General features: G+C 31.8%; 5 protein-coding genes across 5 annotated transcripts; all 5 read right to left on the reverse strand.

The window, feature by feature from the left end:
* Positions 1–551: 551 nt before the first annotated feature.
* LOC656974 (serine protease H113) lies at positions 552–9,631 on the reverse strand. Its single transcript, XM_064356626.1, has 15 exons — positions 9,504–9,631; positions 9,413–9,449; positions 9,217–9,364; positions 8,999–9,165; positions 8,863–8,949; positions 8,671–8,810; positions 8,462–8,626; positions 6,339–6,441; positions 1,584–1,777; positions 1,528–1,537; positions 1,334–1,481; positions 1,120–1,286; positions 977–1,063; positions 788–927; positions 552–741 (listed from the first exon to the last, which is right to left on the reverse strand). Exons 1-15 carry the CDS (start codon positions 9,558–9,560, stop codon positions 574–576), a joined length of 1,818 nt encoding a protein of 605 aa, XP_064212696.1. The 5' UTR covers positions 9,561–9,631; the 3' UTR covers positions 552–573.
* A 1,572-nt stretch (positions 9,632–11,203) lies between these two features.
* Positions 11,204–16,403, reverse strand: LOC656885 (glucose dehydrogenase [FAD, quinone]). The gene is made up of 3 exons (XM_963385.4): positions 15,561–16,403; positions 11,544–12,380; positions 11,204–11,482 (listed from the first exon to the last, which is right to left on the reverse strand). Exons 1-3 carry the CDS (start codon positions 16,304–16,306, stop codon positions 11,218–11,220), a joined length of 1,848 nt encoding a protein of 615 aa, XP_968478.1. The 5' UTR covers positions 16,307–16,403; the 3' UTR covers positions 11,204–11,217.
* A 3,440-nt stretch (positions 16,404–19,843) lies between these two features.
* Positions 19,844–21,080, reverse strand: LOC656795 (serine protease H112). Its single transcript, XM_963301.5, has 6 exons — positions 20,925–21,080; positions 20,731–20,878; positions 20,514–20,680; positions 20,381–20,467; positions 20,184–20,323; positions 19,844–20,134 (listed from the first exon to the last, which is right to left on the reverse strand). Exons 1-6 carry the CDS (start codon positions 20,995–20,997, stop codon positions 19,961–19,963), a joined length of 789 nt encoding a protein of 262 aa, XP_968394.1. The 5' UTR covers positions 20,998–21,080; the 3' UTR covers positions 19,844–19,960.
* A 3,552-nt stretch (positions 21,081–24,632) lies between these two features.
* Positions 24,633–25,782, reverse strand: LOC100142056 (brachyurin). Its single transcript, XM_008201122.3, has 7 exons — positions 25,671–25,782; positions 25,606–25,624; positions 25,409–25,559; positions 25,203–25,369; positions 25,069–25,155; positions 24,878–25,017; positions 24,633–24,828 (listed from the first exon to the last, which is right to left on the reverse strand). The coding sequence occupies exons 1-7, from the start codon at positions 25,710–25,712 to the stop codon at positions 24,661–24,663; spliced, it is 774 nt and encodes a 257-aa protein (XP_008199344.1). The 5' UTR covers positions 25,713–25,782; the 3' UTR covers positions 24,633–24,660.
* On the reverse strand, positions 25,777–26,954 carry LOC656711 (serine protease H111). The gene is made up of 6 exons (XM_963220.4): positions 26,803–26,954; positions 26,603–26,753; positions 26,393–26,559; positions 26,259–26,345; positions 26,063–26,202; positions 25,777–26,014 (listed from the first exon to the last, which is right to left on the reverse strand). The coding sequence occupies exons 1-6, from the start codon at positions 26,870–26,872 to the stop codon at positions 25,853–25,855; spliced, it is 777 nt and encodes a 258-aa protein (XP_968313.1). The 5' UTR covers positions 26,873–26,954; the 3' UTR covers positions 25,777–25,852.
* Between the last annotated feature and the right edge of the window lie 218 nt (positions 26,955–27,172).

Here is a 27,172-nt window from a genome sequence, read left to right on the forward strand (position 1 = left end):
TAATTTTTAATCAATGTAATATATTTTGCTGAATTAAGCTCAGAGACCAGATTGATTTAAAATTGTTGTTGGTTCCAAATTTATTTGACGACCAAAACTCTATATCTTAGAAATTATGAATATTCGAATAATGCAAGGTGAGTGATTTTCACTTCTTTTAAGCTCTGCTATCATGCTTTATACCTACACAACTATAAAATTCCCATTGGCTATAAATTTTTTAAAGTGCATAAATAATTCATATCAACTAAACTGAGATAAAATGCGACGTTGGCGTTTACATACTTTTGAAACAGCTAATAGATACTTATTTTTTTTTTTTATTTTATATATAAAGTAAAAAACTGTTAAAAAAATATTTTTTTATTTACCACCGGACACTGTAATTGTTAATAAATTATACTTTTGGCTATGAATCAATTTCGAACTTAAAATTTTAATATGTTAAAGGCGTTCGTTTGTTTTGTAATATAATTTAGAGCTGATGTTAGCATTTTTATGCCAAAACGTTCTGTTTTGTATTGTGAAATTTGTTTTGTAATAAAAAGATCTTATAGCCAGAAATATCAATTATTAGATATTTGTTACATTTTTAATCCAATCAAGATAAGGGTACGTTCGTGTGAATCCAGATGGTTCGAGACTTTCGCACCCATTTCCGCTGTAAAAACTTGCAATTCCGCCAATTGTCCAATACTTTGTGTTTTCCTTATGTTGTATTAAAGGACCACCGTTGTCACCCTTAAAATTGCTAATCAAACGATTGCCTTAACTTGTAAAAGCTTACAAGACAAATTCCTTCATTGTAATTACCAACGGCACAAACCATTGTGTCTTTAATTTGATTACCATAAACTAGTGCACAAGCAAGGTTTGCCATAGTTGACATTTCGACGTACTGAAGACGACTGGCATATTCCGAATCGGCTAAAATTTTAAAAATTTTGAAAGATGCAAATAAGAGAAGTGGTCTCACAGTCACTAATTTGCCCCCAACCAACAGCCGTAACAGTACTATAATCTTCTAATGCTTCGGTTGGTAGATAAATAGGGTTTATGTATGCTAAAATAAAAAATAAAATTATAAATGGCATTTGGGATTATGTTTTCATTAGTTACTCGTAAAAGTTATAGCCATGCGAAGACGAATTAACCCAATATCATTTTCCAAAGTTGTAGAATTGAATCCTGGATGTACAACATATTCACTTGTTGACAGAATAAGAGCTTTTGAGTCTTCTGAGTCTAACCGGACTGTCCCCAACCGAATTGTAAAAATCAAAGCACTGGAAAATGCAGTAGTGATAATTGTTTGCAAAATAAGTGCCCATACTTGTCTACACAAGTTCCTGACGTTAGAACCCATTGCTTATCAATGAGAGAACCTCCACATAGATGTTTGCTATTACTGGTTTGGGCTGTGATGGCTGCGACAAAGGGAAATTCTCCAACGTCTGCAGTTTCGCCATTTATGATGCGTCCTGGAAATTATCTTTTTCTTTTACTTACTTTGTGTTTACTACATACCGGAGTGAACCTAAAATTTTCACATGTAAACGTGTTTTAGCGTAAATTATGCTCACCTCTGCGCTCAAAACACCAAAAATTGGCAATAACAATAATCCCAGAAAGACCATCTTGGTGTTTGTGTTAACTTCTGTTTTTCGGGTTTTAAATGTCGTAAATATTTTATGGCCTGTGTAAATCATGATAAAACTATTTTCACAAAACTGGATTAGCTTTGAGATATTTTTGCCGGGTTTGACTTGGATGTAATCTCAAAAATTAGTAGTTTGTGCAACTTTTCTTTTTCTGATATACAATTTGTCATTATTATTATTATTATTATTATTATTTTACTACTTTTACAGTATTTCAGTGAATGCATTTACCAATTCTGGGATTACTTTTTTTATCACTAGCGTCACTAAAACGTTCAACCCTAATGATTGCAGCACCTAGTGTGTAAAGGAGCAATTTGTTGAATGATAGGTCTTGGGCAGGTAAATAAAAGAAGGTATTAGAGCTATAAGTTATCCTTGGCACCAATTACAAAATTTTAAAATTTTTTACAAAACGTGCTTCTTCTATCGAGACTGACAAAATAAATTCTCTCAAGAATAACAAAGTGAAACATAGACTCCAAAAATTCTATAAGTTAAGTATTAAAAGAAGTGTTTCTGTATTTTTTCTTGTTCGATGTTATAAGTTTTATCTCCAGAAGATCAAACGACACAGGCACAGTCTAATTTAGAACGAACTAGGCAAAGTATAAAGTATTTAAAATGGTATTTAAATGCACATTTTTCCATTTTTTACAATAAACCCTAATGATCACAATGGGGTTGATGAAATAAAGTGAATATGAGATATAAAATGTCAGTTTGTATCGAAAACGCCCAAATTTTTAACATTTTATAGTTTTTCTAAAGAAATATTGTTTCTAGAGTAAACTTGCAAAAATTGTTTATATTTATTAGAATATGTTACACGGAAGATATACTAACGATAATTGATATAATAAGCTATTTACCATGCGCCAGTTATCAATTTTAGATAGGTCTGTTTGCAGATTTAGACAAATACGATATTTTGCAACAGATTTGGTAGTCATCTGCACATAATAATGTACTAGCCTTAAGATTAACATCCAATTGTAATATCATTGTTGTTGGCATTAAACAGCAAAGGACTCAAAATGGAAACTTGGGGCACACCTGATGTTGCTTGTATTAATTTTGACGTAAAACCACGGTAATAAATAAAATGGCCACGATTTTGAAGTAAGAATTAAGAAAGTTAAATAAAAATGTTGATAACCCGATGTTGTATAATTTAAAAATACATATACCGTGATGTAGTGCTAACAAAATCTCTAGAAAAATCAATATAGTATATAACTTCTGCTTAAGATCCTTTATTCACTATGTCTGCAAGAAACTGCGTTATGCAAGACAGTTAAAACTAATCTGCCTTTTAGAAAACCAAGTTGGGTGTCAAGATAATATTAGGCTATTATAATACAAATATAGGGTCTTGTGAAGTAAACATTTAAGACCTTTAGAAATATTATTGATGATGGATATTGGTCGGTAATTAGAAATTTTATTTTTGTGTCCTTTTTTAATGACTTGACAAATAGTATTAAAAACTTCCACTCCTTTGGAAATGTTGCAGTTTTTAAGGCCCGATTGAAAACAATAGTTAATGGCAACTTAAATATATATGACAGTCTTATTGCAAGAAAGAACAAATTTTGGCAAAACCAGCAACTTTTTATTTTCGGTTTTTAATGTATAATGTACTTCTAATTGCTTTTAGCTTTGCTAATGCTTTTGATATGATTTGTGGAATGAGTTATTTAGTTTAGTATTTTAGTTTAGTAGTTATTTTTTGCAGATTATTTGTCTGCCCAGAATCAAGAGGGATTATTTTTAATATCTTCTTGAACTTTCCGAACGGTAGTTAATATCGGTCAATGTTAAAGGAGTTGAAATTTTTTTAATTTATTGTAAAGATATTCCTAGAGCGCGCACTTGGTTTTTAAAAGCCGCATGCGAAATTGGTGTTTAACGGCAGGTGGGAAAGCAGTGGCGTATCCACTGGCGTATCCGCGGGTTCCGGAAGAAACACAAGGGCCCGGAAGCTGCAAGAGCTCTTTCGACTCAAATCTCAATGAAAAAAATTGATTCAAAATTCATCGCAGACAATAGGCGACTACTTGTCTGCAATTGTAAAGCGATACGGTCTAAATAATATTGCGAATTCATAAAAATGTCTACGTTAGTCGAAGTATTAATTGACAGAACGTGTTACAATATCACAACAAAACGTTAAATAAAAAGACACCAACGATAAGGGCACAAAATGTTTATTTTACCTACAACCAAGTATCAAATTATAAGATATGTTAAGATGTTAAGATATAAAGTGTCATACTTTATTATCAATTTATTTACCTAAAAGTTATATTTAAGTGTTGTGTAAAATGAGTATTTACAAAGTTATGGGAGATAATGCTGAAATTAAAAAAAATTGTCAGTTTTTCTCTAAACAAAGTAAAAAAAGTTAAATTTGTAATTTTGCCAATCAATTCAACAAAACTTGAGCTTAGAACAGAGGACAGACGTAGCTACAAGAAGTAAACAATCTGGTAAAGTAATTTTTTATTGTATTTTATAAAATGTATTTTTTTCAAAAATCATTAATTTTAGTTTTGCGATTCACTAGAAAATCCATGTCATATTCTGATACTTTTATTCCTAATTTTACTTCAAATATGAAGTTTTTGTTTTTTACAAAAAAGGCTAATAGTATTAGTAAATTAGTAGTATTCTTAAAGTAGCACTTTTATAGAATATAAATAAGATAAGTAAATATAAAGTAAATTATGAATGGGGCTGTAATAACGAAAGGTTAAGTTATTGATATTGCGCCAATACTAAGTTAATAGGTAGCCAAGTAAGAACTATTTTCTAGTTAAAGGAAGAGGAAAGTTACATAGTTTGTGCTTTTAAGACAATTTGTACGACACATAAAGGCACAAATGGGCTTTAAAACCATTCCGAGGCGCGCTACAACTCGGTACGACAACAGAACACTAAAAATAACCCGGAGACAATGCCCGGACTTCTCCGAAAGGCCGGTTTGAAATACTCCGGAGTTACCCACTATTTATAACTCCCTTACGGCTCGAAAAAGGAGAGGAAACAAGCCTGGACTTAAACCCAGAATAAAACAGAAACTAGAGGCTAAATACCGGGAACTAGTAATTTTAGTGTTTTGGTCTGTTTTAGTTGAATGGAGACGTTACGTCAACGAGCTTTATGTATTCATACATTTACGCCAATTTACGGAAGTGTTACTATCTAGTAACTCTAATTTACGGGAGTCCAAAGTGTCTCCTGTACTAGCGAAACTACATTAAACTTTGTGTAATTTATTATACGGTGTATATTGCTGACCATTTTAAGGTATTTAACAAAATAAAGTCGTTACAAATTAGCATTTCGCCAGTTTATATAGGGTGGGGCGAAAATAATGGGCCGTATGAATAAAATTGAGTAAATGCGTTTACTTCAAATTTTGCAAGTAAGTGCTGTAAAATGTAGAGTAAAAATAGTAGTACATATAAGTTTTTATTAAAAGTAAAAGTATTTTTAGCGAGTGACTGCTTTGACGTCGAGTTTTTTTTTCACAACAAAGTTAATAAAATAAAGTAACTGCTTTTTTCTTTGAGCTTTTACTTCAAAATTAATGATGCTATTAGTAATTAGCAACTACAATTTTTAAGAACATGCTCAACGAAAAAAGCATTTGCTTTATTTTATTTACTTTCTTTTGAAAATAATCTCGATGTTAAAGCAAATACTGCCTAACAAGGTAAAACCTTATATGTACTTGCATTTTTACTCATACATTTTAGAGCACTTACTTGCAAAATTTGAAGTAAAAGCTTTTACTCAATTTTATTCATACGGCCCATAGTCACAAATGACTGCCTTTTTGTTAAAAATAAAAACATATGGGTTATGTTTTCTTGGAAAGATTACAAAAAGGTGTAAAACTGATGACGAAAAGTTGAAAAAGTGATATCGGTCATACGACATTTTAAACTGTTTTTCGCTAAATATGAATAAAACTGATAAATTCTTTTTAATGTTATTTTTTTAACTTATATAACTTTTATAAGTACCACAGCACAACGAGATTTGACTCTATTTGTAAAAAATATGGCACAATCAAACGATGATATTACTTTTGCTCCTCCTTGTATTATGCTGCATTACGTGTAGTGTTATAACGTTTTAGATTTTTGTCTGGTCATTTGAAGTAGTTCAACTTGCAAACTAGGAAAGTGTAGATCGATCTTCAGTTAGTAAAACATCAATTGCTTTATCAACTAGACATGAATGAGACACTATTAAACACTATTAGTTATAATTATTTATAAATATAATTATAAATATTGTAATATAGATATTTTTATTTGGGCGTGAATTACATTGTCAATAATAATTATAATCACAAGTCAGGAAGTTCTTTCGTCAGGCCGTTCCAGCGGATAGACCAACCAGCTCAGACTTCATTCTGTAATGAAGTAAAAAGGGTTGTTGAGTATTTATGTCAACAACTACAAGACTTAGGGCCGGTTTACAGAAAGCGAAATTAAGATTTAATTCAAAATTAAACTAATTCGAATTAAGTTGCCATTTAAAAAGCATTGACAAATGTCAAGTTAATCGCGATTAAAATTTAATTGCAATTAAAATGTTCTGTAAACCGGCTCTTAACATTAAAGGTAAATTAACATTAACTTATGAATAACTCTTAAGAACCATGTATAGCCAGATCTCTCACACTGAACTGTACAAATCGTGCAATGGTCAGCCCGCTAAACCCCACCTGGTTAGCCTCCACGCCGACCTGATCTTGCAGCTCCTTCAATACTCAATCGTGCAATAGGGTGGAATCCACCATCCCTTGATTAGTATTGGATAACCTCCACCAGATTGTGCAATAGGTCAACTTTACAGTCTCCCTAATCCTGGTCTTCGGATGGCAGTCACTACCCTGACTCCATCCGGGACACACCTCATAACATTACAACCAGATCGTGCAATAGATTGGAATCCACCAATCTGATCCTGGCCTAATGATAACTCACTCTACCAGATTGTGCAATAGGGAGGGGTTGGACGTAACCATCCCTAATCCTGGTTTAAACAACACGTGATCGGAGTTCATGATACATGGCATAGTACGCGTTCTAGTTTTTACTACATTACTAAGATTGACTACAAATACTCTGTGAGAACCACACTCACCAAATTTACGCCTTCGTTCTGCTTTTGTCAGGATTGAAGTTCATATAATTTGTTTATTATAATTTTTATATAGTTACGCATAAACTAATGTGATTCACAAACACAAACACATCATTGGTTAATAAATTTAGTATTTAACAAATTATTTTTATTACAATATAATATAATTATAAATATTTATAAATTATATTATTTATATTTTATTTATAATATATTTAAATGACTTTTGTAATTATTTACTTCTTTTTAAAAGTGTTCTTTATGCTGATGACACAACCTTTATAATATCAGCTAATGATAAAACTTCCCTTCAACTAAGCAGGCAAACTTTGACAGACAAAGCAACGTCGTGGTTCGCATCAAACTTCTTGATGGTAAATTCAGATAAGACACAGCGTATTGACTTTTCTTTTAACAATAAAATATAACTGGCCACCATGTTAAACTTCTGGGTGTAGTTGTGGATGAAGCTCTAAAGTGGAGTTCGCACATTGAAAGCCTATGCCAAAAACTATCTGGTCAAGTGTATCTCGTCAGACAATTAAAGAAAGTTTTGAGTTTAGAATGCTTATTAACTGTATACCATCCAATTTTTCACTCACATTTAACCTTTGGAGTGACTTTTTGGGGTAATGCCTCTCATGGTAATAAAATCTTTAAAATTCAGAAAAGAGCAATTAGGGTCATAGCTAACATTAGCCGCTATGATTCTTGTAGACCGTGGTTCATAAAATTTAACATAACGACACTTGCTTTAACATATATTTATTTCTCTTTGCTTGAACTCCACCAATCATCCCATAATTTCAATAAACATGCAGACTTTCATAATCATTACACACGATCAGCTCAACTACTTCTGCCACCCCGTTTCAAGAATAGCAGTGCCGTTAGAAATATATTAAACCTCAATCTTTATAATAAGCTTAGTCCAAACACAAAGTCTCTTAAATTAAATGCTTTTAAAACTGTTATTAAAAGGTACCTTATAAATGAATGTTATTAGAATATAAATGAATTTTTATCTAGTTTCCTCGCGATCTAGCTGTCTCTATTCGTAATTTTTTGTATGTAATTTTTCTCCTTTTTGTTATCTGTTTAACTTGATATGTTTATATTTATATTTATTGTTTTTATTATATTATAATATCCTAATTATTATCCATACGTGACGTGTTTAATTTCTGTGTTTCTGTGTATTCAGATAACATGAACGAATAAATTAATTATTATTATTATTATTATTATTATTATTATTATTAACAAATCTATTATTCTTATCCCATTATTAAATTTAATAACGTCTCTAACTTCCATGGCAACGTTTGCATCTCTTTCTACAGCATTAGATTTACATAAATCTATATCGTTTTATGTTTAGTTTAATAGCGTGTTTAGCTAATCACATCCTTAATGATGAGATAAGAATTTGGGCCTTTGTATCTTATTCCAGTTTTGAATAACATTATTATTATAGCATCATAGAAAGTTGTTAAGAACACTAGTTTTACCGTCATTGTTCTAAATGTAGATAAAGTAATTCGGATCATTAAAATCTTCTACAATAAATAATAAATACAGAAGGTAGGTACTAAATTTTTCCCGTTTTATAAGTGAAATTAAAATTATAAAACTTCGCTGGTCACGTTTGCTATCCAGTCTAGATAGAGATAAGTCCTTGTATATCCTGAAGGATGTGGCTGATCGCACCCATTTCCACTAATAAAACTCGATACACCAGCATGACGTACCGATTGTGGATTATAGATGTGTTCAATTAAAGGACTCCCAATATCCCCCTGTAAAAACTTGTTACAATTGTCCACCAAAACCTGACACTTACAAGACATGTTCCTTCAATGTAATTACCGGTGGCACAAACCATATCGCTGCTGATTTGGTACCCGAAAACATTTTTACATTCTTCGTTGGTGATAGTGATCAAACTGACATATTGCAAATCGTCAGAGAGCCCAGTCTCGGCTGGAAAATTCAAAATTAATTTGGTAAACATTTAAATGGAGCGATTAATCACAATCGCTTGTTTGGCCCCATCCTATTGCAGTCAAGTGGTCATACATCTGAACATCACGATTTGTTAATTCTATCGGTTTTATATAATCTGAAAGACACTTAATTAGTTATTTCGAAATTTAGCGAGTCGTATGCACCTGTGTATTGGATGGGTTGTCGCAGACGAATTAAACCGATGTTGTTTTCGAGGGTTGTGGGATTGTATTTTGGGTGCAGCACGTAGTGTGAACTTGCGAGTGTTTGACGATTGGGATCATTGCTCGACAAACTGTTCGATCCTAGTCGAATTGTGAACAGAATGGCTCTAGTAATTAATTTTGTTAATAATTTTTATTTTTGCGTTTGATTATTTTACCCGTCTACACAATGAGCTGCTGTTAGAATCCACTGGTTGTCAATGAGAGAGCCCCCACAAAAGATAGTGCTAGTGGCAGTTTGTACATAAATGGCAGCGGAAAAAGGAAATTGGCCTGCTTTTGCGGTGTCTCCACCCACGATTCGAGCTATTTACACACATTTTTGGAAGAAGAAATACGATTGTTAGTGCTTACCAGACTTGTGATTTGAAAGCTGCTGTGATGAGATGACCTGTAATGATTTTATTATATTCTTGTGTCCTGAGTGATAAAATTCTTACGTTACCACACTATTAAAATTGTATAGGAGGATGAGACATGAGACTATTTTAAAAGTATTCATTTTAATTCACGTAACAGAAGTTAAGTCAGTTGCAAGTTTTTTATTATCATTTTATAACATTTTATTACATTTCATTTATGGCAGCAATTAATCATCGGCTAATCGCAGTATTAGAAGATTTCCGCTAAAAGTAACACTTTATATTTATTGTTTTTATAATTGATGGATATAAATGATATTAATGGTCGCTTTACAAAAGACAAAGGACCGGTTTACAGAAGCGTGATTAATTTTACCTAGCATTTACAATATTTTAAATAAAAAGAGACTATTATTTAACTAGCATTTTATTAATATCTGTACTTTTTGCTCAATGTCTGCTGTTTTTTTTTTGATAAGAGATTTTTTTAAAATCACGTCTAACTAGTTTATAACAAAACGAATAAACAAAATACGACAAATTAAACAAAATACTCGAAAAAAAGGTCAAGAACTAGTCTATCGATTACCGCACGAGAGTGGGAATAAATTAATACAATATTTTCCACAAGTTTTGTCAAACGTGTTGTCATTATCAATTTATATTACCGTTAATAAACTACGAATAAAGTTACCTAAACAACTTAAAAAATTTAAATAAAACATCCTTTTTTTGGTTTCCTCAAAGATTATTAAATTTTCTACCAAAACAAAGTTTCACATAAATGGCTAAAGTCAATTAAAAGAAATTTGATTTTAAAAGTTAATTTCTGCAGCAAGGCACATTAGATATTTATGAGCATTGCTGTCTCTATAGTGAACCTACTACGACAACCATAGTAATTCCACAATGATCATTTTTGGAGTTTATACCAGGATTTAAAAAACTGGCATAATATTAAAATTTTTGTTGTTTCATCATAATAAATGACGAATAATAGCCTAAAGATAACATTGAAGGTCTTATTAGCTGAAAATTTCATTTTTCGACTACTGACATAATAGTAACATTTTTAATGATTAAAGTTAAATATGTTTTGAATAATCAGAAGAGACACTTAACTGTTAATGTTTCAAGGGAGGCAATTTAAAAATCCTTAAAATACGTAATAAAAAATAAGGTGTTATATTTAAAATTTTTATTTTTTTATTTATTATTTTTTTTCAAAAAGCGTGTTTTCGTCAAAAAAATCTAATTAATTTAAAGGCTATAAGCAGAATCAACGTATAATAATTTTGATTGAAAACACCAGTATTAAAATCTAAATCCAAAAATTCAATAAAATATTGAATGTTCCATTAAAATAACGTAAATTTGTATTGTAGTTGTATATTTGCAAATAATTTTCGTTTAGTCAGGGTCAAGGGGTTAATATCTACGTCTTTGGTAAAGAAAATTAATTTTAACATTTGAAGGTCATTAATGGACATTTCTAACTCGCTGGAGCACCCTATACATAATATTTCAAAAATATTTCGTTATAAACATACTGAAATTGCAAAAAGTACAACTTGGAGTAATTGATATTTCTGCGGCCATTTTCCTCTACATTTGGGAGTGTCTAATTAGTGGTGACCGCGCGCACTCTCAAAAGAGTTCATACTATTGATTCAGAAATTTCGTTGGAATAGTATCGTTTCGTAAATCTTTTTTACAACTTTTTTATTGTAATAAAAAAGGAGTTAGTTTTGCAATCAACTATAACTACAAATTAAAATAAACATTTGATTTAAAATTTTATTTATCACTCCATTTCTGCTTGATATAATCAGAACCTTTCTCAGCAATCATCACAACGGTTGCATGCGTATTTCCCGAGAGAACTGTAGGCATCACTGACGCATCCATAATCCTGAGACCTTCAATACCATGAACTTGCAATTTCGGATCCACTACCGCCGATGGGTCCGAAGCCGGACCCATTTTGCAGGAACAAGACTGGTGATTTTCTGGACCCGTATCATACCTCAAAGCACATGCCCAGAATTCATCCGAGTCGAAACTACAATCACAAAATTAAATAACCCACGTTTTAGTTCTTGACCTTTCTAATTAGTAATTACGTGTAGTTTCTAGAACAGTCTCCATAATCAGTGTTCACCATTTGTATACCATACTTTGTAGTAAGGATTGTAGTGTTTGCCAAATTTTGAGCAATCCGAATTCCTGCAACCATTCGTTTGACGTCTTCCTCATCAGTCAAGTAATTTGGTTGCATGAGAGGTGGCTCCTTTGGATCTCTGGAATTCAGTCCGATAAAACCGCGACTTCTTGGCCTTAGAAAAGTCGGTCTTATGGTAAAACTTTTCGCAGCTGTGGGATTTGTGGGGTCTTCTGGTTCCTTGACTCCTCCCGACAGCGAACAATGCGCCAAAAAGCCCGAAAAGAAGAATTGCAAGTCGGGATTTTTGCCATCAGGATTGGCATATTTCGAGCTAATTCTGGCAGCGACTTGTGTGACTCCGGTCGAAGACATGGGGCCTCTTCTCTCCGTCAAATACTCCCTCACAGTGTTCCAGTTCAAGTCGTTATAATTTTCGATTTTTGTCAATTGGAAATTTACCGCAAACGATACGTGGTTTTTGAGGTTTTGGCCAACACCTGGCAAATTATGGACCTGTTCGATCCCCACTTTGTCTAGTTCTTCTCTAGGGCCTATTCCAGATAGTAAAAGGAGGTGAGGTGTGTTGATTGCACCAGCTGATACGATAGCTTCGCGTCTCACTTTTACGGTAAAAGACTGGTTATTGTACGTAAATTCTACTGCTGAGATTGTTTTTGCTGTGTCGTTACTATTGATCAGGATTTTGGTGGCTGTTGAATTGATCATCACGTGTAAGTTTGGACGATTGCGAGCTGGACGCAGGAAAGCTCTGGCACTGCTTAATCTCGATCCATTCCTGGAATTAAGGAAAAATATATTCGAAAGACCGATTTTACTGTATTTTTATTTACGTTTTGTTTTTTTCTTCCAATCAAAATGTTTTCAAAGTCAAATAACAACAATAGCATTTGAAGAATCATTTAGGAAACTTCTGTAATTCTCAATTTTTTGGACTTTTCTTAAAAGTCGAAGTAGATCTATTTTGTTGAAAATGTAAATATTTGACACAATTTTTAATTTGCCTTGATTCTTAATTGACCCAAGAGTGTGTGCAAACTCCATAACTTTTTTCCATGCAAGCTATCGATTTGTTTTTTTTTTAATGATAGGTTTTACATAAAACACATTTTAATATTTTTTCAATTTGTATATATGTTGTTTCAAAATAAAATAGTCAAATTTTTGTCATATTTTTGAAATTGCGACTAAATCCCCATATTTTGTTGCATTATTGCATGGCATTTTTATGAGCGTTTTGTCAACACAAAGTTGTGAAATTTCTGAGATTTTTGCATAATAAAAAATATTGATGATTTAAAAAAAACGGTCGAGCATAGACTGTTGTAAAATTTTATTTTGGAGTTTCTATTTAACAAAAACAGAACTTAGTTGAGCATTTTTTTGGAACAGCCTTGTATACACATCTACAGCTTGCATGGAAAAAAGTTACGGAGCTTGTACGCACCCCTGAGTCACCCTGTGTGTTTTAAATATCTTAAAGTTGTATTTCAACTTTCTATTTTAAAGTAAGATATTTTTAATTTTATTGTTTAATCTAATTTAATTGTATCTAGTATTTAGTTTAAATAACAATAAATTAGCTTTTTCGATTTAATAGTTTTTTAATTTTTCATCAGTCTCTTAATCTCATAGTATCTTAGTGTTTCAACTACGCAATTTTAAAGTTTCTTTTTCAGTTTTTTAGTTTCTTACTTTTCTCATAGATCATATACATTTTCAAATTTTTTTAGTTTTTCCAAATTCTTAAGCTTCTTACTTTGTTGTTCTATAGGTTTTCTCACTCATTTAGTCACTTAGTTCTTCAGTTCAGTCTCACAGTTTTATATTTTTCTTAGCTTAACAGTTTTTACGTTTTTTAACTTTTCTGTCTCTTAGTGAATTGGGTTTTTATTTAGAATTTGAATGTTTTAATTTTTAATATTTCTCTTTTCCAATTCTGCCGATTGTTTTACAGTTTCTCAGTTTGTCAGTTACTTTTTTCCTCAAAATTTGAATTTAATTTTTATAATGTTTTTGTGTTTCATCTTTTTAGTTTCTCAGAACGTCACTTAGAATGTCAGTTTTAAACCACTTTGAAAAATGACTTATTTAGTAAATAGGATAACAAAATTAGAAACAGAATTAGCCTGTCACTTGTTGAAGTTATTAAATTTGGAAATACAGTGTCAATTTTTAAAAAAATACTCCAGAAGTTGTGGAAAAATTAGTTAGTAACAAATTAAGACAAACTGCAGAAAAAAATTAAATACAAAATTTATTGAAAATAAAAATGTTAATTGAATGAAAAAATTTTGGTAACACAAAGGTGCCTGATTTTAGTAGGTACTATATATTTCCATGGAGTCATTTCATTTTCTAGATTGAGAAATTCTAAGTAAAACATATAAAACAAAGTTTCAAACCCGACAAACCAAACTTTTATTTTAAACACAACGCGTTTCAACCACAAAGTGGTCATCCTCAGGTGAGAATATAAACTTATAGTTTACACACATAATTATTTATAATTTATTTATTTACACGTTATGTTTAAAATAAAAGTTTGGTGTGTCGGTTTGAAACTTTGTTTTATTTATTTTCCACGCCAAGGAAATCCAACAAGAAGTAGTGTTTGAGAAATTCTTACAGAAAAAAGAAATAATTTTACAGCAGCAAAATTAGAACACTCTTTAGGTATACCGATTAATTAACTTCTTTAGAGTTTTATTTGTGTAATAGAAAATGTTAAGTTATTAATAAACGTATATCATTTTAATCGTTTATTTATTATATAAGAGATATAATTTCATTTTATTATTTTTTATTAAATTATTTATTGTTGTGTACAATACAAAATTTTATTCGTTCCTCTAATATTTAGATTGAATTACCGAGTTATTTTGACTGACAATAATAAAAAACGACAAAAACAGAAAAATAACATGGAAGCGGACCATATTTTTCTAGATGATAAAATTTCATTTTGCCTTGAAGTAAACAGTGGATAAAATACCATTTTAATTTTTTACGATGGAATAAAAATTATTTGTTAGGGTGTTTCGGTATTGTTCAGTAATTTGTTTTATATAAAGTGTTTTTCTCGGAACAGTTTGGACTGGATTAGAAAATAAAAGTTGTATTTGTCGACGTTTCACTGATTTATTGTCAGCTTCCTCAGAACATAATCTAATTATACAATTAAATAATCACAGACACATTAAAATTCTTTTTAAACACATTTCTGTCAAAAAATCTATTAAAAATAAAAATGTTAATGGCGACCCTTTGACACAAATGTGTCTAAGAAGAATTTTAATGTGTTTGTAATTGTTTAACTATGTAATTTTATTCTTCCTGAGCAAGCTGACAATAAATCAGCGAAACGTCCACAAATACAACTTTTATTTTCTAATCCAGTTCAAACTGTCCCGAGAAAAACACTTTGTATAAAAAATTAATAAAAAATTTATCCTAGAGCACCAGATTTTAATACGTAGGTATTTTCGACTTTTTACAACCTTTTTTAACACATTTTTACCCTCCCAAAAATTCGGTTTCTCTAAACAGGTAAATATTAGTGATTTTATTTCAAATTTGGACATGCATTTACCAAAAATGTGCCCAGATAGGGAGAGACAAATTGATAATAATGACAAACACGTTTAGACAATTTATGGTTTATTTTCTGATATTTTTATGTTTTAAGAAACTTTGAATTGGCATGCAACTAATAGTCCTGGTTATCACTTGTAAAATACGAGCCCATTCGACGATAAATTAAACATGAAATATGCAAAAATGTGCAATAAATGAAAAGATAAACACGCTGGAGACACTATAACTACGTTGAAAAACGACCAATAACCACCAAGAAAGTCAAGTGATTATCATGGGGACAGACACATTTTCCGAGTAAAATTATTTTAAATAGAAGGTAACACAAAGTTAACAATCTTAGGGTTGCTAGAACACTTACTTAATATTTGCTTGTGCAATGGTAAACCCCCAATGCTGCTCCCCGTTCAAATCCCCAACCACTGGATACCCCAACTCCGCCCCAGCCCTCAAAACATCTTCAGCAATTTGGGGCTGATCGGGAAACCTCTGGACCAACATGGGACCATCAGAGCTATGATACCTCCCTTCAACCCCATCACCAATATCCCGGTTCCCTTCCGACTTCTTGAAGTACTCCTCCACGTCCTTGTAACCCCAACCCTCATTCCCTCTCGCTTCCCACTCGTTGTAGTCACTTGGAAGCCCCCGCATGTACATCATCCCATGTATGACGCCACTGCCCCCCAAAACCCTCCCTCTGGGCCAATCGCACCTCCGCCCAGGCCTCCCAAGACAGGCCATTTCCTGGGGCTCCGTCCGATATCTCCAATCCATTTGTGAATCCCCCAGGTAGTTATTCATCATGGAGGGGACTTGTGAACCTGGAGGTTCATCGCCGCCGGCTTCGATGAGGAGAATTTTCCAGTTGGGGTTTTCTGATAAACGTCCCGCCACCACAGAACCCCCAGCTCCACCTCCGATCACCACGAAGTCGTATTCGGAGTCAGGTTGGAGTTGTGGGTTGATTCGTTGGCAGATTTCGGATACGTCGCACTGTTGGGTGATGAGGGTGTTGAGGAGGTGCATGAAGACGATGTAGGAGCCCCCGAAACAGGTCCGGTCTAGGGGTGGGCCGATGTAGGGCTCGTTGGCGCAACAAGACATTTTCAACAGCAAGCGAGCGCACTTTTTGTTTATATACAGTAGCGCTAAAGTTTATGCTTTTAAATATGCTGATGATTGAACGCGTTCTTATCAGTGCGCGCAATTTTTTCTTCTAATTTTGAACGCACTTGTTACCTGTAATTTTATACTCACAGGTTGTTATCCTGTGCCGTTCCTCGCTACTTAATTTTTCCGCCTCTGTCTATGACAACATTTCTTTAAAAAAACATTTATTGATTTATTCAGAAAATTAGGAACATTTTAAAAAACTCTGAAAAAGTTTCCCTGTCTCATTTTTTGTCATGCATTAGAAATTTTAAGCACTTTGTTATATAAATTACCACTCTTCTTGTGACACCTCAAATAAACTGCTGAACTGCATGAACTGCATGAACTGCTCGAAAAATATCAGCAGTATTAATCTTTTACAATACACTGCTTTACTACAGTTAATTTGATTTCCTCTAAATTCGGTAAAATTCTTAACATTTTTTGTTCAGTTTATTTGAATGAAATAGCAAACTCAGTTCTAGTACACTACAAAAGAAAGATTATTTTAAAAATTAAATTTATAAACTTAAAAAACTTCTTTCTAGTGTCATCAAACGTGCACCAAATTTTTAAATATTTTTTTTATTTTGTTAGATATCTATTAAAAAATCACCCTGTACCTTTTTATTTAAGAAGTTTTTGTTTTTCAAAAAACGTAGCTATATTTACATTTTTTTTAACTATGTACTCTGTGGGTCAAAAATAATATCACCAATTTGCAGTCAGATATTTAGCAAGAAATTGTTTCATAAAGCCATACAGTTATAATGTGCTCGAACTCAGGAGGTGGTCATATGTTCGAAATATTTTTTTTTATGTAAGTCATTAATTTTACACTTTTTTATAATCTTTCTGAAAAAACAGAACCCATTTATTATTATTTTTAACAAAATGGCAGCCAATTTATATTGTGGCATTTTTTTGCCCCACACTATATATTACGTTGTCGCTGACTTTTTTCAATTACACTAATTTAAACAAAAAAAAAAGGTATTTTCTCGGCTGTCTCCGACTAATGAAAATGAGGAGTCTTTTCCATCAGCCCTAGTGTTTGGGTTAAACAGTTAACGAATTTATCTTTTTCATTCTAAGTACTTATTAGCTGTTTCAAAACTCCAAAAACGCCAACGTCGCATTTTACCGAACTATTTTTTTAAATGAGATTGATAAAATTATGAAATAGTTACTAATGATTAGATCTCTCATTGAAAGTATAAATTACATTAGCTATTATTTTTCTAAAGTGCATGAATAATTTATGACAGCTCATTTTGAGAGAAAATGCGACGTTGGCGTTTTTATAGTTTTGAAACAACTAATAGGTAGCCATTTATATAAAAACAATAAAATAAAATACTGTATTTGGAACAAACAGCTTATACAATTTTGAAACAGCCTGTATTTTACCAGTACTTAATTTGTACCTCTGCGAATTAAAAAAAAATACAATAGTTCCTATTTTAACTTGTAAAAATTGTAAGTAACAATGGCACAAAATACAATGACAATGCAGTCAAATTGACAGCTGTAACTAAAAGTTTTATTGTTCTATTACATTATGACCGAAAGAACAAATTTCGGACTTACAGTTATGGATCAAAAAAATGGGACAATAATTTTTATAGAATATTTTCTCTAACATTAAGGTACAGTTTATTAAAAGCTATATTAAATTTAAATTCGTTGTTAGAAGTTAGCAACACGAATAGACCAATCAAACTGCTTCAATTTGATCACGTGATCAGCTAATCACGCATTTAATTGCGAATTAAATTAATGACGCTTCAATTTGATTTGTAGTTTTAACTTTGACACAATACTTGCCAAAAAAATCCAAAGTAATCAAAACGATAATAGTCTATATTTTAGTAATTTTGTATAATTGAAATAATTTCTAAAGCTGAGGATGGTTGGTCAATAAGGCGCAATCTGATGTAATATTGCTAAAAAAAATTGAAAAAATTAAGTTAATTATTTTTACGAAAAAAAGTCTAAATTTTTTAAGATATTTATTTTTTTATTTATTTACTTATTTAATTTCATGATTACAATTCCGATCGCCTAGAGAACATGTTACACCAGCGAAAAAAAGATCCCATTTTACTTTGTTTTATTTACAATTTACAATTTTTACTTTTTATTTACAACGTGAGTTTGCTGCAATTTATTGTAAAGGTTTTTGCGCTACAATTTCAAGTAATGTACACACAGTATGTTATTGATCAGTTACAATAATAGTACATTAGTTTACCGTCTTTTTACTCTTACAAAATCATTTTTAACTTTACGTTTTGTTCTGTAATCTCAGTTTTGTTTATTTGTTTACTGTTATTATTATTATTAATACTTTTAATATCCTAAAGTGTTGATTTTACACTAATAAATGTTATTTTCATATCTTATTCTAAATTATTTTGACATAATGTATCCGGTTAAAATTATACTGCTTGTTTTACGTTTTACGGTCGTTTCTTAAAATTAACGAAAAAATTAAATAAGGTATCAAGTATATCAGACTACCACAACACATTTTTTCCTTGATTTCTATCCAGGACTTTCCTTATAATTTGTCAAAAAACAAAAGGTGGTACAACATTAGGCTACTTTCTCCTAACTACATAAAACAAATAAAATTAAATCTAAATTCAGAAGTTACCTACTGGAGATTTTAGTAGTTCAATATTTTCTTAAGTGAAGGTGGTGCCAAAATTTGAACACAAGATTAAATAAAAAATAAAGCATGTCAATCAGAAACATGAACCCTAAAATGGATGTCTGTTTTTTTTAAATTTTTAGGTCGTTAACTCCACACCTACGTTTTTTGTTTTGATAAATATTAATACATATATGCAAACAACCGATACAGAATTACATTTATCATAATGGTATGAATTGGTTTACATATCTATAGAATTTTATGTGCGTATTTTATGTTTACTTTAAAATAACGGTAAATGATAATGTTAATTGGGCAATTAAAAATGCAAAGGGCTACTTAGACTTTGCATTAATGAGTAGGCCTCGATTAGAATAACACTTTTCAATTTCTCTAAAAAAATAACAATTATGTTTTTTATTTTGTATTTAAATAGCAACACCGACAATAAATGAGACAATTATAGCGCTCAAATAATGAAAACTTAGTATTAATTTTGGAGTTTTTTTAATAACGAAAATACGAAAGATCCACTTTTTAAACAATTATATCTTTTAATATTGTTGTGACAACAAAGAATTTAATTCTGATCCTGAGATAAGGAATTAATCTCCAAGCATTCCATTCTGTATCTCCACATTCACGCAGTCAGTATTGTATCACATGATTTATTTAATTTATCAACCACATATCACAAGTAGAACAATGAAAGATACATTTTTAGTACTAGTAATATCTAGACACTGTCGCTAGGTTGTATTTTAAGTTTCTTTGGTTAATACAAAAAAACAGAGACAAGTTCAAATTCAAGTCAAAATAATAAAAAATAATAATAAAAAGTCCGTTTTATTTCTACTCGTTTGATTTACAACATTTATGGTAAAATTTGCTTTAAAATTGTAAATCTGAATCTGGTTATACACACGTAAAATGTTTTGAAATGAAATTTATGAAATAATCCCTGTAACATCTGTTATCCACTTCTTGTAACTGTATGTCCTGGTGTATCCTGAAGGATCGGTACTTTCACATCCGTTTGCACTTAGAAAACTTGCAATGCCGACATGTCGAATAGTCCTGCTGCCAAAATCGTAATGTACTAGAGCACTTCCACTATCGCCCTTTAAAACAGTCTTTAAAACCTTTTTCCAAAAAATACTGATAGCTTACATTACAAGCTCCTTCGTTGTATTCACCAGCGACACAAACCATATTATCGTTAATTTGTGGTCCATAGATAGTTCTACATTCCGAATTAGGAACAGCAGCTACATCCACAAAGTTTAACTCATTTGACAAATTACTGTTAGCTAAATAAAATAAAAAAAATGTTTACGTTTCATAAAACGTGTTAATTTTTAAATTACCATCACTGGTCTGACCCCACCCTATTGCTTTGAGGTCAGTATAGTCACTCAAATTACCATAAGCCATAAAAACCCGTTGAACATATGCTAAAACGTTCATTAAAACGTAATATTCACACCGATAAGTACTAACTTGTGTAAGTAACAGGCATCCGAAGTTTGATAAGTGCAATGTCATGTTCAAGCGTGAGTGGATCAAAATCTGGATGTATCACATATTCAGAAGTTGCTACAGTCACCCGGTTTTCATCATCTCCTTCCAAGAGATTTGATCCTAAATGAATATTAAACGAAATAGCTCTAAAATTTACGTAAAGTAAACAATTGTGGATTTTCTTTGCCGAATGTACCCCTTTGCACATTGAGCAGCCGTTAAAATCCACTGTGGACCGATAAGTGATCCAGAGCAGAAATATCTACCTTCAGCAGTCGTTATGTAAATTGCTGCAGCAAAGGGAAACTCTCCAGCATAGGCTGGTTGGCCCCCAATTATACGGCCTAAAATTGTCAAGAAGTTAAATACGCTAAAACAGTGCTATTTTACCTGATATCTCTTTGGACAAGCTTTTCGCTTGTGTTAATAGAAAGGCTGTTAAAAATTGTGTCACAATCTTCATTTTGCCAACTATGACCTTTCATATCACATTTCCTGTATTTATATTAAAAGATTATTTGATGCGATCATTTAATCTGATTATAGTTTTTATAGGTTGTAACCAACCACAATAAAATGATGGGGAATTTTTCGCAAATGTAGATCTTTCTCGAGATTTTAATCCAGCAGAGATATTTTATCACGTGCTGGATCACTATCTAGTATTTTTTGGTCACTAGTCAAAAACCTGCTCCTTAATATCGGAACTTTTAATAATAATAATGTTAATAGTAGATTGTAATAAATTGTTTTTATTTGAATTATGAAAGGACAGCTCGAGAGTCGAGCAATTGCAATTGCCTCCTTAACAAAACTAACTAAAGAAATAAACAGGAAAGTAAATAAATAAAAAATAATTAATAAATAAAATGACTTTTTCGGAAATTGCACAGTACTAAAATTAAAAATAAGAAAAGCAACTGGAGGAAAGGAACAGAAAATAAAACAACAAGAAAAACACAAAAACAAAAAGAATTTGCATTTGATAAAAAACTAACAATTAAAATATGTGCTCCTATTTTATTGCGAAAATTGCTCACTGAAAGTTTTTTCTTTACACAAATGACAGGAGCTGCATAAGAACATCAACTTTGTATTTTTTGTAACTGATAGTTGGATCGATAATTTAAACATGAATAATAAAATTAATAAATAATAAAACCTTTGTTAAGGTTTTAAAGCATCACAGTGTTTTTTCGAAATATTGCAGTTAGGCACTAAGGACGCGAGAGAAATTAATGTCACAATTTTCAGCACGTAAAATGTTTTGGTGAATTTAGAAAATATTGATACGAGGAGTTGGAAAGTAAAAGATAGATTGACAACGAATGGAGTAGGAACATAGTAGGATGGAATAAGAAAATTCAGACAATTAAGGAAGATGGTACCTAACTTTAACTGTTTAGCTGACTCCTTACTAGATTAACGAGAAAAGCTAATGCGTTTAGTTCCCGCCTGGTGGATATTAAGTGAGTTGAAATTGAAATTTAGTTGAAGTTTAGAATGTTCAAAATTTTGGAAAGACATTTGCAAGATATCTAATAATATGTTGGCATCAAAAATTTTTTTAGGGCATCCACATATAACATACTACTTGCAACGATTTAAAAAAAACTGAAAGATCGAGTTCATCTAATGCTTTCGAAAAGTCGGTAAAAATAACATTCACTTGGTCATCATTATTCAAGACATCAGACGATTCATCACCACTTGTATAATTGCGTTTAGAGTTTCTGGGAGGAAAAAGGCTAAGTTATTTTCTTGAACATGAAAAGAATGAACGGTTGTGAAATTTTTAAAAACAACAGCAAATTCTCGTAATACACACACTTAGGCCAATTTGGAATAGAAGTATTAGAGAGCATCTCGGATCGGTGGTCTTTTTTATTTTTGATAAATATTAACAAACACTTATTAAGTACTTAGATAATTTAATCTGAACCGTACACTGTAATAAAAACTACGCATTGAAAAGTTTTTTTCTTATTCCAATACTCTTCAAATGGAAAAATACTTCAAAGAAAGCACCACAGCATCCACTACGTCATAATTTGAGATCAGATTTCATCTCGGCAGCATAGACTGACTTCCACCACAGCCTCCACCTTATTCTTGCCCACTGGGGCCACAAAATGTGTTTTTATAAGAATTCCTTTTTTTCACATAACTTTTCTCGTCTGATAACCTTATGATTCTCTTATGTTCACAAGTATCCTACGTTGGGCAAAAAGAGGTATTATTCTCAATTTTTAACACAAACTCACAAAAATCTGCACGTACTGATCAAATTGCACTCAGTTTTTTATTTAATTCTGAAAAATGATAATTGGTGACACGAGTCAAAATTTCCAAAAATTGGAATTTTCTATTTAATTTCGATTTCTGCATTCTCTTGCCATCTATTGGTGAAAAAAGTATTAATTGTTAATGTAGCAGCCATTTAGTTCAAATTATGAAATCTGAGGACCTGAGTGGCCTCCGTAAACAACCAAATTTCAAATATCTGTAAAACAAAAATGAATATGGGGCAGATTAAGTCCGTTTTCCAAAGATTTTGAAAGTTAGAAGTAGATAAAATTAGATTAAAAATTGTTCTAAGAGGTTGCACAAAAACACGAGTACACAATCTTTAATAATTTAACTGGGGATCTGGTCACTCTCAGAATTTTTTTTACTGGGCATCTTGAGGATGGCAAAAAATATAATATTTGTAGAAAATCGTAGAGTTGCTCGGGTTGAGAATGATTATCATTGTTGTTGTTAAGAAAATGAATCCTGCTAAAGTGGTCTCTAAATGCTTCCATAATTATGTTAGGAATGTCAAAAACAGAATCATTGTTGCCGTAGAATATGTGTACACACAGTGTCATAGAAATTGCAACACCAAGAAGGAATAGAAATTTTTTGATAAAACTTGGCACAAATGTTAGACTATTGGCTGGTATGAAATGATTAAAATTTGAACGTTTTTCTTACGTTCTTACGTTCTTTGAACGTTGTTCTTACAATTTTTTTGCGTATCTGACTATTTTTTAGGTGATATTTTTTAAATTTGTTTAGTTTTAAGTATTGTGAAAACAAAAATATGTCTAGAGTACGACAAAAAACAAATTACCAACAATTAAACAAACTTTAAAGAAGCACAATTTTTGGGAAACGAATAGGTGTTTTTTATTTAGAGAAATCGCAATTTCTTTGAAGAGTAATCCAGGTACCATTATGCAATGTTATCAGTCATTGATTACAGAAGGTTCAGGAGAAAGCAGAAGAGAAAGCAGACTTAAAAAAAGCAAATGATGTCCAAAATTGTCATCTTCGGATTATGGCAATAATTCAAGTACAAGAAAAATTTCTGACCAATGGTTGAGTTTGAAGGTCATCGTACTTTACTTGTGACTGTTTACCATCAAATTTGGTCATTTGAACTGCTTTTTGTTGGATTTGGATATGGGAGGAATACAAAAACATAGATTAAACCTGACACACTGAAACATTTATTTGGAAAGACAACTGTTTCAATCACAAAGTGGTCATTCTCAGGTGTATACACTGTATACATTGACCACATTATGTTCAAAACCCGTTGTGTTTCGGAATAAAGGTTTGATGGGTCAGGCTTAGATATGCGTTTTTGTCCATTTCTTCCATACCAAGAAAAACCAAAAGGAAACATTCCAAATGACCAATTTTGATAGTAAACAGACCAAAGTGATAAAAAACGACCTTTAAACCCACCCACTGGGTAAAAATTTGTCTTGTAATTAACTTTAATTGTTGTTATTGCATGAACATAAATATAATTTACGGATTCTAATATTTTAGCACTGTATATTAAAAATAGGAGTGATCCTAAAATTGTGTCTTGTGGAACACCGGATGTACATTACCTGCTCTTGATTGTTTTTCTTTGAGAGCAGAAATTTCCTCAAAAACCGAGTAAAAGTTTGCAAATACTTAAGAAGGACCATTTTGTGTTTTGGTTACATTTTATTGTTAAAGTATTATAAGAGGTTTCAAAACTTTCAAATGAGTTGAACTTTTGTGCTCTGAGGAAATATAAAAAAACAAAAATTTTAGTAATGACCGAAGAAAACAGCATTTAATTTAACATTTTATTTTATTTCAATTACAAACTTGTCACATTGCGTATCCACTCCCTAAACGAATAGGTTTTGGTATATCCTGATGGATCGGTGCTTTCACATCCGTTTCCACTAATAAAACTAGCAATTCCAACATGTCGTAAACTACGACTTACAGGATCATTGTCCAAAAGTGGGCTTCCAGTATCACCCTACAGCATTAAAACTGTGATTATTTAGATTCTTAAGTAGGTAACTTACAATACAAGTTCCTTCATTAAACTGCCCTGCTACACAAATCATGTGATCAGAAATTTGATCTCCGTAAACCGCCACACAATCATCATTTGGGATAGCAGCCAATGTCACGTATTGCAAATGCTCGGAAAGTGCATTATTGGCTACAATTCCTCTTTAAAAAATTAAAAATCAAGTAAAATAATAATACTTACAATCACTGGTCTGTCCCCATCCAATTGCTGTGAGATCAGTGTCATCATCTGTATAGTCATAGGCTAATAAAATCCTCTGTATGTAGTCTACAAAAATAAATCGAAAATGCCCACTTTTACATTTTAGTTTATACCATTGTACATAACAGGTTCTCTTAATTTTATAAGCCCAACGTCATTTTCCAGCGTATCTGGATTAAAATCTGGATGCAAAACATACCGAGACGAAGCTAAGATTTTACGATTTGAGTCGTCTTGTTCTAATGTGTTTGACCCCAAATGTACTGTAAAAAACACAGCACTAAAACTAAAATAAGACTAAGATTTTAGTTATGTGTACTTGTTAACGCATTGGCCTGCTGTTAAAATCCAATGATTACTAATAAGAGCACCGCCACAAAAATATCTCCCGGTTTGAGTGTTTATATAAATTGCAGCTGAAAAAGGATATTGACCGGCTTTGGCATCCTGGCCGCCAATAATGCGAGATGCTGAAAAAATCACTTTCAGTTTCTATTTATTGACCAACTGACCAACATTTAAGTGCTTGTACGTTCTAAAAAAATAATTGTTATAATATAAACTTAAATTAATCAATTTACCCAAAATCCAAGAAGTAAAAATACGCACAATTTTTTCTCCATTTTTAGAACTACTTAACCACCTAAAATCTTTACTGCTAGTTTAGGGTTTTATAAGGATATCATGTTTATGTGTAATAATCTTTAATCATTTATTATATTATTGAGTTAATGCCACAAATATGATAATAAAACTGTTACAGTTAAGACGCTGTGACATTTCTAATCCAATCTAAATAAGGGAAGATCCTCGTGTATCCTGAAGGATCAGTGCTTTCGCACCCATTTCCGCTAATAAAACTTGCAACTCCAACAATCCAAAACGATCGACTTACGTACTCAACCATTGGAGTACCGTTATCACCCTTAAATTTTAATTACATTAAGGCGGTGTAAGTTTGAAAAATACACACCCGACAAGTCCCTTCGTTAAAATTGCCCTCAACACAGGCCATAGTGTCAGAAATTTGACTTCCATAAATCAACTGGCACTCAGCGTTTGATAAAATTGTCGCTTTAACGAATTTAAGGTGCTCGGAAAGTGACGAATCGGCTAAAAAATTACTACAAGAATCAAAACATAATTATATAGAGTGTACAATTATTTACAATCACTGGTTTGGCCCCAACCAAGAACTGTGACTTGGGTATTGTTCAATAGACTAACTGGAGGTAAATAGATGGGCTGGATGGTCCCTAAAATTAAAATTAGGAAAAAAATTCTGTAATAAATTTGGACTTGCAAGTGTATGCGACTGGCATTCTGAGTTTGATCAAAGCAATGTCATTTTCAATGCGATCTGGGTCGAAATTTGGGTGAATAACATATTCAGAAGAGGCGAGAGTCACCCGTTCAGGGTCTGGAGCTGTGAGGCTGTTTGAACCTATCTGAATGGTAAAGAGAATAGCACTGGAAGAGGATTAATTGAACCAGTCATTTTTGGGCAATTTACCCATTGACGCAATGTGCCGAAGTTATTATCCATTGATGGTCGATTATGGCTCCACCACAGAAGAATTTACTGGTTTCAGTTTGTATGTGAATTGCTGCAGCAAAAGGGAAATGTCCTGCGGGTGCATCGTCTCCTCCAATTATGCGAACTCCTAGAATTTATAAAAAATTGGGATTTAGAAAATTAAATGGAAGTTTTACCAGGCTTTGCGGCTAAAGGCCGAGCTGAAAAGGCAATTATTAAACAGGAAACGAAAATTGAAAGATTCATTGTTGATGGGTACTGATGTAGAATCGCGAATTTGAAATCACTTATAGTTTATCTATCAAATTTCTATCTTTTATCTTATGTTTGATATAACATTTGTTAAAAAATTAAGCAATATTTTCATTATTTAATTGCTGCTACGAATACTATTTTCACGTGTTCTACACAAGTTTGTTTTATGGTTTACATGTTTTTCCGAGTAATTAATTCTTACAAAATTTGAACAATTATTTTTGCTTTTGGTCCAGAAATAGGCGACCTTGTTGCTGCATTTTTATTATACATATTTATAGACACGTTATA

The sequence above is a fragment of the Tribolium castaneum genome, chromosome 5 (assembly GCF_031307605.1).
Source record: "Tribolium castaneum strain GA2 chromosome 5, icTriCast1.1, whole genome shotgun sequence".
In the NCBI taxonomy this organism is placed as follows: domain Eukaryota; kingdom Metazoa; phylum Arthropoda; class Insecta; order Coleoptera; family Tenebrionidae; genus Tribolium; species Tribolium castaneum.